The following is a 16,352-nucleotide window of genomic DNA, read 5'->3' as shown; positions in this document are numbered from 1 at the left end:
GGTGGATGCGGCTGGAAGATGGCGCCCTCGGGCCCGGGCAGAGTCAGGCGGCGCTGCCGGCGGGTGCTCTACTGGATCCCGGTGGTGTTCATCGGCCTCCTGCTGGGCTGGTCCTACTACGCCTACGCCATCCAGCTGTGCATGGGTGAGTACGCGCCCCCGCGCCCCCCGCGCCCCCCGGGGGAGCACCGTCCAGTCGGCAGCGTCCCCGTCACCCCCTCCGCAGCCCACCCCGACCGTCTGGGGACTCGGAGAAGCCGGGCGCTCCGAGACAGCCCTGCGCCCCGGGCACTGCCAGCGGGGTCTCCGCGCCTCCTTTCGCACTAGTCTTGCCTTCCCGGTGACAACTCTCCGCTTACGGTGTCACCTCCCCCCCCAGCCACACCCCCTCGCGGAGCAGGACGGTCCCCGGAGGGAGAACAGTGGTCGCCTCTGCCAGCCGCCTCCGCGGAGAGGTGAGGCCGGGGAGGCTGCGCTGGGGGCTGGAGGACTCGAGGCCGGGCCCGGGATCCGAGCTGCGCCAAACTCTCGCGGGCGTGGGAGCCTCGGCCTCGGGTGACAGCTACCTTTTCCTGCCTGTCCTTCATCCCCTTTTAAAATGTTGGTGGCGGTGCTCAGGGGCGTTTTTGCTGCTTCATGATTTGAGGGTTGCCAGTTGGACACTTTCTAGTTTAAGGGAGAGGGTGGAGGAGAGAGATTCCAGTGTTTCCAAAGACATATGGAATATAACCAAAAAGGAAACCACCACCACCACCACCAAAAACAAACAAAGCCGCTGCCATCAAATTGATTCCGACTCTTAGTAACCCCTCTAGGACAGAGTAGAACTGCCCCATAGGGTTTCCAAGGAACGGCCGGTGGATTCGAACTGGCCACCCTTTGGTTCGCAGCTGAGCTCTTAACCACTGCGCCACCGGGGCTCCGAGACCATAATTTCGATATTAGAATAGTGGGGGGTGGGGGGTGACCGTCTGAGGTTTTTTCGTTCAAAGAGCCAAGTGGCCCACGTCCAAGTTTTAGGCTCCTGAATTGGTGAGTCAGGGTAGTTTCAATGCTGAAATTTAAAAAAAAGGTTGATTTTGCACAACTAGTGAATACAGTTATATCCTTTAATAGAAGCTGGCTTCAACCTTCAGAGGTTTTGTGCAAACCGACGGGTCCTGTGAGAAAAGGTGCTGAAACAGAGGAAGGCATTCCAACCCGAGCGTTGAGCTGTGAATGCTTTTTGTGTTTGGCGCTCCGCCTACAGAAGTGTCTCGTTTTTGCCTTACTGAGCCCGAGGCCTGGGTGGGAGCAGGAGAAAGATGAAATCGTGGGACCTTCCCAACGTGAACATTTGCAAAGCCTTCAAGATCAAGACATAGAATCTTGTCTGAAAACATCGCGTCTCAAAATGCCCCTTGTGGGAAACTATGCACCGAAATAATTACCGCCATAGATTTAAGGGATCCGATACTACTGATTTCATATGGTTTTTAATTTCACTATTATCACTTTGTTTATTGCAACAGAAACCATCTTGCAGTACAAAAAACGAATCTGTTTATTGTAAAAAAAAAAAAAGGATTGGGCTGTACTGAAATCTTCAGGGCAGTGCATCTAGATAGGTGATGTTCAAGTCATCTAAAGTGTGTAGGAAGAAAGTTTTCGGAAGCATTTTGTAATTTTTCTATTAACTTTTAATATCAAATAGCTTGCCTTTCTGAGAATCACATGCCATGGAACTATTAGGAACCTCTGTTGTATTTTATTCCTTAACCCTCTTCCAGAAGTGAATGTTTCGGTTGATGTCACTGGTTCAGAGGAGGGCCAACCCAGATGGCCTTGATTATAGAAACAGGCAGCTGAGTCTCCTACATGATCGCATTAAGGCAGGAAGCTTAGCGTGGTACAGCGTCTCATGTCCATCAGGAGAAAGTGCTTGAAGCCAAGAAGTGCCTTCTTTCCTACCAAGTGCGTCTGCGTCCAGCGGAGGGGCTACCTGCGGAGGTCTTAGTATATTGGGCAGACAAGTAGCAGGGGAGGGAGAAGCGGCAAACTAAATAGAAAATTGCTGTTATATCTGGATCATATTTTTCTATAGAGTTTCTGTGAGTGTAAGACATATGTATGTAAAGTATCCACAAAATCCACATCACTGTTTTCTGAAGTGGCAGTTTGGTTAAGGGGGAGAATACCTCTTTTTAAACTGCCTAAGTGACGTGGTCTGTTACTGTCACTTTAACTGGCAGTCTTGAAGAAGTTGAAAATCACTTCCTGTCACTGCCTACCTGGCCGGGCATGATGCCTGCTGCATGGAAAGCAATCAATAAATGGTGTTGAATAAACAAATAAATGATTCAGAGGCAGCATCTCCTAGGTTGTCAGAAAGTGGTTTTAAATATTTCTGTTGCTGTAGAAAAGGAGCCTTGGCGGCACAAAAGGTTAAGTGCTTGGCTGCTAACTGAAAGGCTGACAGTTTAAAGCACCCAGCAGCTCTGAGGGAGGAAGAACTGGCAATCTGCTCCTGGCAAGATTGCAGCCTAGGAAACTATGGGGCAGTTCTGCTCTGTCACATGGGGTCACTATGAGTCGAAAATTGACTTGATGGCACCTAACCACAACACATTGCTGTAGAAACAAGTAGTAAATAATGAATTTAAATCTAGAAGTGATGGCAGAGTAGGAGTGGTCAACTTCAGAAGTCTTGGATAGCTGTAGCTGGGTGGTGGTGGTTAGCTGCTGTGGAGTTGTCCCTGACTCATGGGGACACCATGCACAATGGGAGGAAACATTGCCTGGTCCTGTGCCATCCCTATAATTGGCTGCAGATCAAACTGTTGTGATCTGTAGCGTGTTCACTGACTGGTTTTCAGAAGTAGATCACCAGGACTTTCTTCCTAGTCCATCTTGGTCTGGAAGCTCTGCTGAAACGTGTTCAGCATCATAGCTACATGCAAGCCTCTGCTAACAGACGGCTGATGGATGACGGCTCCGTGGCTGGGAAATGAGCCCGAATCTCCTGCATGGAAGTCGAGAGTTCTGCCCTGAACCACCACTGCCCCACACCTCGGTTGGGTAGGAAGTTGAAATTAACAGTGCAGTCCCTTTATAGACACTGAGAAAGACAGCAACTGGTGTGAGAAACACACAAAACCACCTTCCTTCCTTTTCACAAACAAAAATGGAATCCTAACCTCCTCCCTCTCCCCCACACCCCCAGTATTACATTGTAGACTGCAGATTCTTTTTCTCTTGAAAGCTGTATTTACAATCAGAGTCGGCGAATTTCACCTATACAACATTGGCCAAAGGTTGATGCCAGAACATGGGGGTGGAGGCTGGGAACTGGAGAGGGTAAGTGAAGGATAAGACACTGGTCCTCCTCCTCCATCTGCTGTCAGCTAGGGATGACCCTTTGCTGAATGAACTGCAATTTAGGAGTAGTACTTAGCCTGGTATCCTTGGAAACTGGAGATAATGATTCTCATTACCGTTCGTTTCTATATTTAACATCATGGACGTGTGTGGCTCTCTAGGCACTCTTTCCGTGAGTGGAATTTTTGCTTAGTGTTTGTATTTCATAAAAATAAACTCGTCTCTCTTTGCAGAATGTGTGTATATAAAATGTATAGGATGTAATATATTATATGAGAGTCCAGTGTTCCAGGTAGGATTGTCCCACATGTAATCATTCAGATCCTGATTATCCATTGTCTTATTAACTAGACCCTTTTATTCATATTATTCGTCCCCCTCCTACCCCTCCCTTCTCTGCTGGTTTCCTTGCGTGTTGTCTATATTTGGTTTCTTGAATTATTAGGTAGCTCGTTTGCCTTCTGTAAAGGAGGGTAAATTCACAGGGTAAAATTTGTGCTTTCGGATGCAGGATTACAGGGAGTATGGAGAGTCTGCAGCCTCAGGCATGTTGATTCATTGGGTTTACTGCACATGGTCGGTATGTTTTGTATATCAGTCATGCAGTTAGTGTATCAAATTTGCATGTTGTAGAAAGTAACTGCATTTTCCCTTTGAGGAGCTAACATTTAAAATTGTTTTAACTATTTTTTTCTTTCTTTTTTGATGATTTTTTACTTTAGATGAAAATGTACCGAACAAACTAGCTTCTCATTAAACAGTTAGTACACAGAGTGTTTTGTGACATTGGTTACCAACCCCACGACATGTCAACACTCTCCTGTTTAACTATTTGTTGCTACTATTTGTTTTGTTGTCATTTCAAATTTACAGAAAGCTTTCAAGAATAGTACGAGAAACTTCCCCCATAGCCCTCTGTGACCATTTTGGTTATCATTTTTCTAAAATGTGTTTGATCCTTCCTTGCTCCCTCAGCAGCTACTACAGAACGTTTGCTATTATATCCTGTTGTAATACAGTTCTGAGTTTGCTCATGATTTTAGTGAAGTCATTTTTAAAAATCATAAAGATTGAAAAGCTTAGAGATCATCTAGGCCAACCTCCTCCCTCATTTGTATATGAAAAGTTCATATGCTCAAGAGATTGCTAAAAGTTCTGTGTCCTGTCACCAAGTCACCCAACTGAGATGTCAGCTGTGATTTTGGCAGCTGTGGTGTGACGGTTTCAAATGTCTCCACTTCCCCGCCAAACCCCTCACTAAGTCTCTCTAGCCCGAGGAACTTGTTAACACCTTTGTTAAACATTAGCATTGCTGTTTAATGAGAGTTAGCAGGGCTCTGAAAAATAAGCCAAGAGCTTTTGCACGACTGTTTAAGGGTCAGAGGACTTTATTGTTCGGTCCAGATAGTAACTCTTCTAGACTTTGCAGGCCATCTGGTCTCGGTTGCAACTACTCAACTTGGCTATTGTAGCACAAAAGCAACGGTAGATAATACTTAAACAAATGGATGTGACTGTGTTCCAATAAAACATTATTTACAAAAACAGTAGGCTGGCCAGATTTGGTAGCTGGGGTGTGTTAGAAGTTAGACCATTGGAATACTGGGGTTTTGCTCACAGTTTTGCAGTCTTTATTAATAAACCCCCCTCAGAATGGTTGTCAGCCTCTTATATGCCACAGGGATTACTGAATTAAAGGCATTCGTACAGATACTTAGGGGTCAGTTTGGGAGATAAACAATCATATTTTCCTCCCTTTAAGCGAACAAACATTCCAAAGGATAGAATATGTGAAACCTCATACTTGGATTCTGTTAGGCTCTGATCCACCATTAATTCAAGGCCACTGCAGTGTCAAGGATAGGGACTGAATGGCGCTCTAAGTTGCCTTTCATCCTGAAATGAATTTGAGCCACATGGAGAAAGAAATGTATTCTTGTTATTTGTAAACTATCATTTAAAAATTATGTAGAACATTAAAGCTTAAAAAAAAAACCCGACAAACAAATGATCCAGGAGTAAAAATGTTAGACTTGTAATGATTAACATTAATTCCACATCCACAGAGAACAGATACATAAAAAACATTTAATGCCTAAATCACTTTGGAAATGATTTCTTGCTGCCATTATTAATGCCAAATATATCAGTTCAGTGACTGTTCATAATATTATCAAATATTTTGAAGATTTGAACTTATGTGAATCGGGATAAAAACTTAATATTTCTTCAAATCAAAAATTCAGATGTATAAAATACTATCTTCCCCAAATTCTCGATCCGCGCTGCCCTTTGACTTGAATGCCAATGGTCCCCGGGGGCGCAGGGAAGGAGGAGAACCTCCTGAATGCTCTCTTGGTTCCAGACGGCGTGTCCTGGAATCCTTTCTCTTTCGATGTATTGGACAACGCAGGATTACCGTTTGCTATGAAGTCCTATTAGAGACAATATATGAAAGCAGTTAGCGTGGTGCTTAGCATGTAGTGGTGCTCAGTGTCGAAGGAATTAATTTCTTTGTGATTTTTATGTAGTTTGATTCACCCCATTTTATAAATGAAAACATCCCATTGTAAGTATAAATAAGCCAGAGAATATTATCTCAGCCGTCGGAGCTCAATGTAAACGAAGGTTTGTTGTGGAAAATCTTGCTTTTAAATGCTTTCCCTGCATGTCACCCAGGCTATTAAATACTTGCATAGGTGTTGCCAGTTATTAAACATAAACTAAAGGGATGGTTTCTTAAATGAAGACGATTATCTCTAGAGAGGGTGTATGTCCACAAGGTTAGAAAGAGGTCAGCTGCTGAAGGGCTTGAGTAGGGTTCATTCCAAATCATTTACTGACTTCTTGTTACTGGTTAGCCTCATTTCCCCAAAGAGATGATTTAGACGAGAAGCTTCCTAATAGCTTTCTCTAAGAGCGTAGGGAGGAAAATGCCTCCGGAAAAAGACTGAAGTCTTCTGCCCAGCTGGGGCGTCAGTAGAGCGTTGTTACCTTTCTGAATGCCACTTGCACAGCCAACAGGTAGGAAAGCAGAAATGGAAATAACCCCCTCCTAGGAACTTGTGGATTGGTTGCTAGTCCAACGCTGGATCAAAAGAATAATCAACAAAGCAGGTAAAAATAGATTATGGGGGAGCATTTAAGTAGTAATGAATTTCAAATCATAAATCTTACCACATATAATTATCTCAGAGTAAGATTATGACCAGCAATTTTGCCCCTGCTGCAAGCTGTGGAGCCCTGGCGGCACAGTGGTTAAGAGCTTGGCTGCTGTCTTTGTCATTTAGTGCTGCTGTAACAGAAATACCACAAGTGGATGGCTTTAACAAAGAGAAATTTATTCTCTTACAGTCTAGTAGGCTACAAGTCCAAATTCAGGGCGTTAGCTCCAGGGGAAGGCTCTCTCTCTGTCGGCTCTGGAGGAGGGTCTGTGTCGTCAGTCTTCCCTTGGTTTGGGAGCATCTCAGCACAGGAACCTCAGGTCCAAAGGATGCGCTCTGCTCCCAGCGCTGCTTTCTTGGTGGTATGAGGTCCCCTGTCTCTCTGCTCGCTTCTCTCTTTTATATCTCAAAAGAGGTTGGCTTAAGACACTACCTAATCTTGTAGACCTCATCAGTGTAACTGCTGCTAATCCATTTTATTACATCTTAGTGATAGCATTTACAACACACAGGGAAATCACATCAGATGATAAAATGATAGACAATCATGCAATACTAGAAATCATGACCTAGCCAAGTTGACAGATATTTCTGGGGGACACAATTCAGTCCATGACAGCCACTGACCAAAAGATTGGCAGTTCAAATCCACCAGCCGCTCCTTGGAAACCCAATGGAGCAGTTCTCCTCTGTCCCATAAGGTCGCTATCAGTCAAATTCGACTCAATGGCAACGAGTTTGGTTTTGGTTGGCAAGCTAAATGGTCATTTCAGCTCCCTCACTTCTTACCTGATGCTTGGGCCATTTTTACTCTGCTGCCAGCTTATTGCACGTGCCTTAGTGAGTGAAGCTGAGGCAGGGGCAGGGAACGTCATGAATACAACTCACTGAGTCCATGGAAAGACTGGAGAACCTAGCTTACAAAATGGACAGAAACCAAGAGAAGGCGGATGCGATGGGGCTGACATCCGACTGGAGAAACTGCCTGTGAAGGAGCTGCCGCCCTGTTGGCTGGCCATCACAGAACACTGGGACCCCCACTGCTCCCTACACTTTGTAAAGATGGGTCCCTTGTCAAAGACCCGTGTGGGAGCACCCAGTGGGCTGAGCTGAGGGTGTGTGTTCCAGACAAAGAGCAGGTATTTGATCTTTTGGTCTCCGTGGTGTGAAGAAGTGTCGGGAAACTAAAATAATAATACTAATAGATAAAATAAAAAAGACAAGTATGTTCCCGAGATTAGAGTGCAGGTGAGGAGTTGTCAGTGAGATGACTCCTCTTAATGGCAACTTTATGGTTTTTTATCTCAGAAAAATGAAACCATGACTTAGAGTTAATAATTTGTACTGCTGATTTCATGTATTTTGACAGTTGTATCACATCTCGCAGCCTTCTTTCCTCTAGGAAGTGGTGGGCTCACAGGTCCCCCGAGACTCCAGCTCTCTGTGATGACTGTAGAAATAGGATCTCGTCTGGCTGGTAATGTGATAAATTAGAACATGGCACAGACTTTAATGCTTTCTGTTTGGGAAGCAGTATTCCAAAGATCATTTAGAAAGACGGTTTTAATATTCTATAAAACCTTATGATTTTGTATTACCATTCAGAAATACGACAGATAATTAATAATAACAGTATAACATAATTGAATTAGGTTTTTCACTAGTCCACTAGAAGATTGTTACAGTATTTTTTCTAATTCTTTTAAGAGTAATTTTATTATAATACTTTGAATGTGATCCCAACCAAATGCTGTTGTTCAGGGCTGGAAATTGCAGAGCAGGGGTTCATGGAGGAGGTAGTTGCTCTGATTTCTTAAGAAGCATATGGTAGCAATAAAGTAACAAGTTATGACTGCCGTAGAATTCTCCTCTCAGAAGTACATTACAGTTTGTAACATTGGGTAGCATTTTTCCGAATTTGACTTTCCATCTGACTCTGACTTTTAAATTCAACTGTAAGCACTAGTACCTCCAGTATGACAGATCCATTTTTATTTAGGAGGCACTCTTGAGCAAAAATATACGCTACGTTTATTATCTTAGCATTTCTCTCCACTCTAAAATGTGGACTTGATGGTGGTTTGTTTTAGATATGTTGCTGATTACATTTTAAAGTGAAAATGAAGAAGTGCTTTATAGGGGGCAGGGTTTTCTTTCTTTGCCAGTGTTTCTCCGTGGTATCCTGAGATTTTCCCTCCTGGGAAGTGGACAGTAAGCGCTCCTCCGATACCTGAATAATTCGACCTTTTGGGTTTGTTCACTAGCATTGCTGTCCCAGAGGAGCACAACAGTCCAGAAGAGTCCATCAGCTGAATACACACTAAACAATTCACAGAAACCTTTGTCTCTATGTCGTTTAAAACCAAATATTCAAAGCGTAAAATAGTCTCAAGGTAGTTTCTCTATCTTCATGATCATCTTATAGTAGATACAGTCCTTATAAAAAAGAGTTTATGTAGTTTTAAGAACCTTATAGATTTATTTGACTCTAATTCAGTGAATTTCGACAACCAGAATGCTTTGTTGTGGTTATCTGTTTTTTTATGTGTAAATACATTAAATTCCTGTCTCTGTGATTATTGTGTAATATATAAGATGAATTTTCATCATATTTGAAGGGTATGTTTGGAATGGGGTGACTTAAAACCCAGGCTGAATTGTGTCCCTGATCCCTTGGGAAACCAAGGGCCATCTTAAAGCTGTAGGTAGCTGAATCTAAAGAGTGGCTTTTCACCAGCTTTGGAAGGGATGTGAGGGATGGTATGACTTAAAATACAGACTGTAATGTGTACGTAAAATTCAGATTAGAAGTCCTTTGGTAAGAAAGGCAGCCTTCTCCAGAACGGCCAAGGTTGAGGCATAATAAGAGATACCTGATGCCATTTATAGATAAAGAAAAAGATGTCAGTCATGAGCTTCGAACTGAAAGTCATAACCCCGCCCTGCATGGCAGGGGCTAGTTTGTGATGAAGTTTATTCATGAATGGGCAACTCATGTGACATGTTTCAGAAAGAAAGCCAGTAAGGGATTTATGTACTTGACTGTGATGTGTGATTGTCCAGGCCATCTCCAGTTAATGTGAACAAAAGGCAGAGACCAGTTACACTTAATAAGAGCTTTAATTATAGCATATTTTTAATGAGACACAGCTTATTCCAGGAATAGTACGTACCGAAAAGTAAGATATACAGAACTGAGAGCTGTATGTCAGTCGTGGGGGGCGGGGGAGTCGGTAATGATTCACCATAAAAACTCGTTGCCATCTCATCATTTCCAATTCATAGCAACCCTATATGACAGAGTAGAACTGCCCCATAGAGTTTCCAAGGAGCAGCTGGTGGATTCGAACTCCTGACCTTTTGGTTAGCAGCCAAACTCTTAACCACTGTGCCACCAGGATTCTTAACCCATAAACTTACCTTTTAACATATAATTACAAAATCCAAGAATTGAGTACATTCCAACCCTATGTAATTTATTGGACACTCTTTTAATTTATTCAAATATTTATTGTCTGCTCTTGTATCTTACATTCTAGTTGGAGGGAGGGAGGCAAACACTAGTAGGCAGATCATAAATGTTATAACAGAGAGCAGAGCCGGGCAAGAAGGTTGGGATTGCCAACAAGGGAAAGTTATAGTTTTAAATAGGGTGGCCGGGGGAGGCCTCTTGGATTGGATGACATTTCAGCAGAGACCTGAAGGAGCTGAGGGATTTAACCATGCTGGTACTGGGGAGAAGAGCCAGTGTCTCAGGCAGAGGGTACGAACCATACCAAAGCTCTGAGGCAGGACACTGGCATGTTTGAGGAAGAGCAAGGACATCATTCCAGCTGGAGAGGAGTGAATGAGGGGAAGGAAGTGGGTGACAAAGTCAGAGAAGGTGCAGATCAGGTAGAGCCCCATAGGCATGTGAAGATTTCTTTCAACTTTACTTGAGTGAAATGAGGAACGAGTGCAAAGGTTTTGAGTAGAGTAGTCACATGCTATGACTCATATTTTCAAAGGTCACCTTGGCTGCTGTGTAGACCAGGCTACTGGGTCAATCCAGGTGAGAATCAATGGTGCCATGAACCTTAGTGGTGATAGTGGAGGTGGTCAGATTCTAGATGTATTTTTAAAGTCGAGACAACAGCGTTTTCCTGACAGACAGATGTGAGGTATGAAAGAAAGAAAGAAGTCAAAAATGATTCCAATGTTTTGGGCCTGAACAACTGGAAGGATGGGGATCAGTTGAGATGCAGAAGTCTGTAGATAGAAGAAGCTTGGGTGTGTTTGTGGCAGGGAGTGAATTTAGATCAGTATTGGCTATGTTGACATTGAGGTAGAGATGCTGAGTAAACAGCTGAGTGAACAGTTTGGCATTTGGGAGAGAGGTATGGTCTGGAAGAATTAATTTGGGAATCATCAGCCTGTAACAACAAAAGCATATAAAATGGATTTGAAGATTTGATGCTGGATACATTCATTCCACCAAGGGAGTGCATGTAACTTGAGCAGAGGCCCAGAGATGACCAAGATTGAGAGTTCAGGAGATGAGTAGGAACCAGCAAAGGCTGAGAAGGAAAAGCTAGTGAAGCGAAGGAAAACCGAGAGTGTGTGGTGAAGTAAAGCTCAGGGAGTAAAGTGTAACAAGGAGAGAGTAATCAGCTTTGACAAATGTGCTCGTATGTCAAGTCGGGTGAGGACTGAGAACTTAATGATATTGAATATCACATTGAAGAGGTGGATATTGAACTCTTGTTTTGAATTCATTATTAAAGGCCTTGAATTTAATTTCAAAGATGTACCCAAAATAACCACATATACCAGTATATACAAGGCCAGGGACCGACTTCGGAACAGACCATCAATTGCCCATATGCAAGTTCAAGTTGAAGTTGAAGAAAATTAGACCAAGTCCACAATAACCAAAGTAGGATCTTGAGTGTATCCCACCTGAATTTAGAGACTATCTCAAGAATAAATTTGATGCATTGAATACTAATGACCAAAGACTAAAGCTGTGGAATGACATCAAGGACATCATACATGAAGAAAGCAAGAGCTCATTAAAAAGACAAGAAAAAAAGAAAACACCAAAATGAATGTCAGAAGAGACTCTGAAATTTGTTCTTGAATGTAGAGTAGCTAAAGCAAATGGAAGAAATGATGAAGTAAAAGAGCTGAATAGAAGATTTCAAAGGGTAGCTCAAGAAGAGAAGACAAAGTAAAGTATTATAATGAAATGTGCAAAGATCCGGAGATAGAAATCCAAAAGGGAAGAACACACTCGGCATTTCAGAAGCTGAAAGAACTGAAGAAAAAATTCAAGCCTGGAGTTGCAATAGTGAAGGATTCTATGCGGAAAAGAAGCATCAAAAGAAGATGGGAGGAACACAAAGAGTCACTGTACCAAAAAGAATTGGTTGACGTTCAGCCATTTCAGGAGGCAGCATATGATCAAGAACCGATGGTACTGAAGGAAGAAGACCAAGCTGCACTGAAGGCATTGGCAAAAAACAAGGCTCCAGGAATTGTCAAATACCAATTGCGATGTTTCGATAAATGGATGCAGCACTGGAGGTGCTCACTGGTCTATGTCAAGAAATTTGGAAGACAGCTACCTGGCCAACCGACTGGAAGAGATCCATGTTTGTGCCCGTTCCAAAGAAAGGTGATCCAACAGAATGTGGAAACTATCAAACAATACCATTAATATCACACACAAGTAAAATTTTGCTAAAGATCATTCAAAAGCAGTTGCAGCAGTACATCGACAGGGAACTGCCAGAAGTTGATGTCATTGCTGATGTCAGATGAATCCTGGCTAAAAGCAGAGGATACCAGAAAGATGTTTACCTGTGTTTCATTGACTGTGTAAAGGCATTCGACTGTATGGATCATGACAAATTGTGGATAACATTGCAAAGTATGGGAATTCCAGAGCACTCTATTGTGGTCATGCAGAACCTGTACATAGGCCAAGAGGCAGTCGTTTGAACAGAACAAGGGGCTAATCTGTGGTTTAAAGTCAGGAAAGATGTGCGTCAGAGTTGTATTCTTTCACCACACTTGGTCTGTATGCTGAGCAAATAATCTAAGAAGATGGACTATTTGAAGAAGAACACAGCATTAGGATTGGAGAAAAACCCATTAACAACCTGAGATATGCAGATGACACAACCTTGCTTGCTGAAAGCCAAGAGGACTTGAAGCAGTTACTGATGAAGATCAAAGATCACAGCCTTCAGTATGGATTACACCTCAACATAACGAAAACAAAAATCCTCACAACTGGGCCAATAAGCAATATCATGATAAATGGAGAAATGATTGGAGTTGTCAAGGATTTTATTTTACTTGGATCCACAACCGATGTTCTTGGAAGCAGCGGTGAAGAAATCAAATGACGTATTGCATTGGGCAAGTCTGCTGCAAAAGACCTCTTTAAAGTGTTAAAAAGCAAAGAGGTTACTTTCAGGACTAAGGTGTGCCTGACCCAAGCCATAGTATTTTCAATCGCCTCATATGCATGTGAAAGCTGGACAAGGAATAAGGAAGCCCGAAGAAGAATGGATGCCTTTGAATTGTGGTGTTGGTGAAGAATATTGAATATATCATGGACTGCCAGAAGAATGAACAAATCTGTCTTGGAAGAAGTACAGCCAGAATGCTTCTTAGAAGAGAGGATGGTGAGACTTCCTCTCACATGCTTTGGACATGATATCAGGAGGGACCAGTCCCTAGAGAAGGACATCATGCTTAGAAAACTAGAGGGTCAGAGAAAAAACGGACAACCCTCAACAAGATAGATTGACACAGTGGCTGCAACAGTGGGCTCAAGCATAACGTTGATCGTGAGGATGGTGAGGACCAGGCAGTGTTTCATCCTGTTGTACATACGGTCGCTGTGAGTCATAAGCGACTGGATGGCACCTAACAACAATGACAACTTAAGGATAATTTAGAATTGTAAAATATTTGTTCCAATTTACTTATAAAATAATCACTATAAAAAAATAAGTGCTAGGAGCCCTAATACATGGCATAAACAGAATACGAACCATAAGTAACAATACACAAGCACCAGAAGAGAGACTAGATAACTGGGAGCTCCTAAAAATCAAACACCCTCATCAAAAGACCTCACCAAAAAGAGTAAAAAGACAACCTACAGACTGGGAAAAAATTTTTGGCTACGATAAATCCAATCAGCCTTTAATCTCTAAAATCACAAGATACTGCAAAACCTCAACAACAAAAAGACAAATAACCCAATTAAAAAATGGGCAAAGGATATGAACAGGCACTTCACCAAAGAAGATATTCAGGCAGCTAACAGACACATGAAGAAATGCTCACAATTATTAGCCATTAGAGAAATGTAGATAAAACTACAATGAGATATCATCTCACCCCACAAGGCTAGCATTAATCCAAAAAACACAAAATAATAAATGCTGGAGAGGTTGTGGAGAGACTGGAACACTTGTACACTGTTGGTGGGAATGTAAAATGGTATAACCACTTTGGAAATCAATTTGGCACTTCCTTAAAAAACTAGAAATAGAAGTACCATACGATCCAGCAATCCTGCTCCTCGGAATATATCCTGGAGAAATAAGCGCCGTCACACGAATAGATATATGCACACCCATATTCATTACAGTACTCTTCACAATAGCAAACAGATGGAAACAACCTAGCTGCCCATCAGCGGACAAATGGATAAACAAATTATGGTATCTCCTCACAATGGAATACCAGGCAACAATAAAGAACAACGATGAAGCCGTGAAACATAACATGGAGGAATCTGGAGGGCATTAGCTGAGTGAATTTAGTCAGTCACAGAAGGACAAATATTGTATAAGACCACTATTTTAAGGACTCAAGTAAAGGTTTAAACACAGAAGAAAACATTCTTTGATGGTTTCCAGGCTGGGGAGGGAGGGTGAGGGTTATTCACTAACTAGATAGTGGAGAAGAATTATCTTAGGTGAAGGGAAGGACAGCACTCACTACAGGGGAAGTCAGCGCAACTGGACTAAACCAAAGCTAAGAAGTTTCCTGAATACAGTCAAACACTTCGAGGGACAGAGTAGCAGGGGCCGGGGTCTAGGGACCATGCTTTCAGGGGGCATCTAGGTCAATTGGCATAACAAAGTTTATTAAGAAAATGCATCCTACTTTGGTTAGTGGCGTCTGGGGTCTTAAAAGCTAGTGAGCGGCTATCTAAGATGCGTCAATTGGTCCCAGCCACCTGGAGTAAAGGAGAATGAAGAACACTAAAGACACAAGGGAAGTATTAGCCGAAGAGACAGAAAGGGCCACATAAACCAGAGACTTCATCAGCCTGAAACCAGAAGAACTAGATGGTGCCTGACTACCACCAGTGACCGCCCTGAAGGGAACACAACAGAGAGTCCCTGATGGAGCAGGAGAAAGGTCGGGTGCAGAACTCAAATTCTAGTAGAAAGACCAGACTTCATGGTCTGACTGAGACTGGAGGAACCCCGGAAAACACGACCCCCGGATTTTCTCTCAGCCCAGAACTGAAACAATTTCCAAAGCCAACTCTTCAGGCAAAGATTGGACTGGACTATGGAACATAAAATGATACTCGTGAAGAGTGTGCTTCTTAGCTCAGGTAGATACATGAGACTATATGGGCAGCTTCTCTCCGTAGGTGAGATGAGAAGGCAGAGAGGGTCCGGAGCTGGTTGAATGGACATGGGAAATCGAGGTGGAAAGGGGGAGTGTGCTGTGTATAGGGAGAGCAATTAGGGTCACATAACAAAGTATGTATAAATTTTTGTATAAAAGACTAACTTGAAATGTAAACTTTCACTTAAACTACAATAATAAAGAAAAATAATAAGTAAAATGCAATTGCAGGAAGCACTCAAACTTCATTGTCCAGAGAGGTTGTACTCCATTTTAGTAGCTTCCCGATAGCTGAAATCTCCCTGTTAAAGTGCTAAAATTGTTACTCATTTTAAATTAAAAAAAAAAAAAGACTTTCTAAAATGTGTTTCAACTCCCTCTCCTCCCACCAGACTTCCTAGATAGAGTACTATGCTCAACATAATGTAATTTTGATTTAAAGCGATCCATCTGAGATACATACATGTATCAGCTTGTATCCAAGACCCTCAGCGTCCTAGGCTTTGACATCCACAGTTCCGTCTCTTTCTTACTGGCTGAGGAAGGTCAAGGAGGACTTGCATTTGTCATTGGAATCTTGGGTACTGAGACTCTGAAGAGATTCGTCAATGAGCCACTTACAAGGGCGTGTGTCCAGCCATCCCTCTACAGCGCAACAGAGCTTTGTCTTCGCTTGTCACCTCCAGGAGTAACTTTTTCTTTTTTTAAGATTAAAACAGCAACAACAACCCTCATTTGTGAAAATGATGAGGGGTGAGAGGGACTTCAGCTGAAGTCGCATATTAGCTGAATTTGTGGTGTGTGAGTAGGGTACGGAACAGGTGAGTGCTGATGAAGGGTGATTCCAGAGAACCCTGTATAAGCCCTGTAAACATATCCAAACTTGAAGGTCTCTGGCAATATCCTAGGGGCCCTGGTGGCACTGTGGTTAAAACACTCAATTGCTAACCCAAAGGTCGGTGGTTGGAACCCACCAGCCGCTCCACGGGAGGAAGATGTGGCAGTGTGCTTCTGTAAAGACTACAGCCTTAGAAACCCTGTGGGGCAGTTCTGTTCTGTCCTATAGGGTCTCTATGAGTTGGAATTGACTCGATGACAACGAGTTTGGTTTTAGCAGTATCCTTGGGGGATATCAATGTCATTGTAGCGGTTTTTAACTACCCCGCCCTTTCATGGTTCAGC

General features: G+C 42.8%; 1 protein-coding gene across 3 annotated transcripts in view; it reads left to right on the top strand.

Moving 5' to 3' along the window:
• The first annotated feature begins 6 nt into the window (after nt 1–6).
• Nucleotides 7–16,352, top strand: part of ZDHHC2 (zinc finger DHHC-type palmitoyltransferase 2) — a 67,716-nt gene continuing 51,370 nt past the window's right edge. For 2 of the 3 annotated variants that reach the window (XM_023737229.1, XM_023737231.1), the window contains exon 1: nt 62–145. In XM_023737229.1, the coding sequence (XP_023592997.1) occupies nt 142–145 (4 nt within the window). In that variant the 5' untranslated portion in view covers nt 62–141. Of the gene's footprint in view, nt 146–16,352 lie in introns of all 3 variants that reach the window. The other variant, XM_023737228.1, reaches the window with a different exon arrangement.

The sequence above is a fragment of the Trichechus manatus genome, unplaced genomic scaffold (genome assembly GCF_000243295.1).
Source record: "Trichechus manatus latirostris isolate Lorelei unplaced genomic scaffold, TriManLat1.0 scaffold00099, whole genome shotgun sequence".
Lineage (NCBI taxonomy): Eukaryota > Metazoa > Chordata > Mammalia > Sirenia > Trichechidae > Trichechus > Trichechus manatus.
The sequence above is the reverse complement of the archived record's forward strand: the minus strand, read 5'-3'. Positions and strand labels throughout refer to the sequence as shown.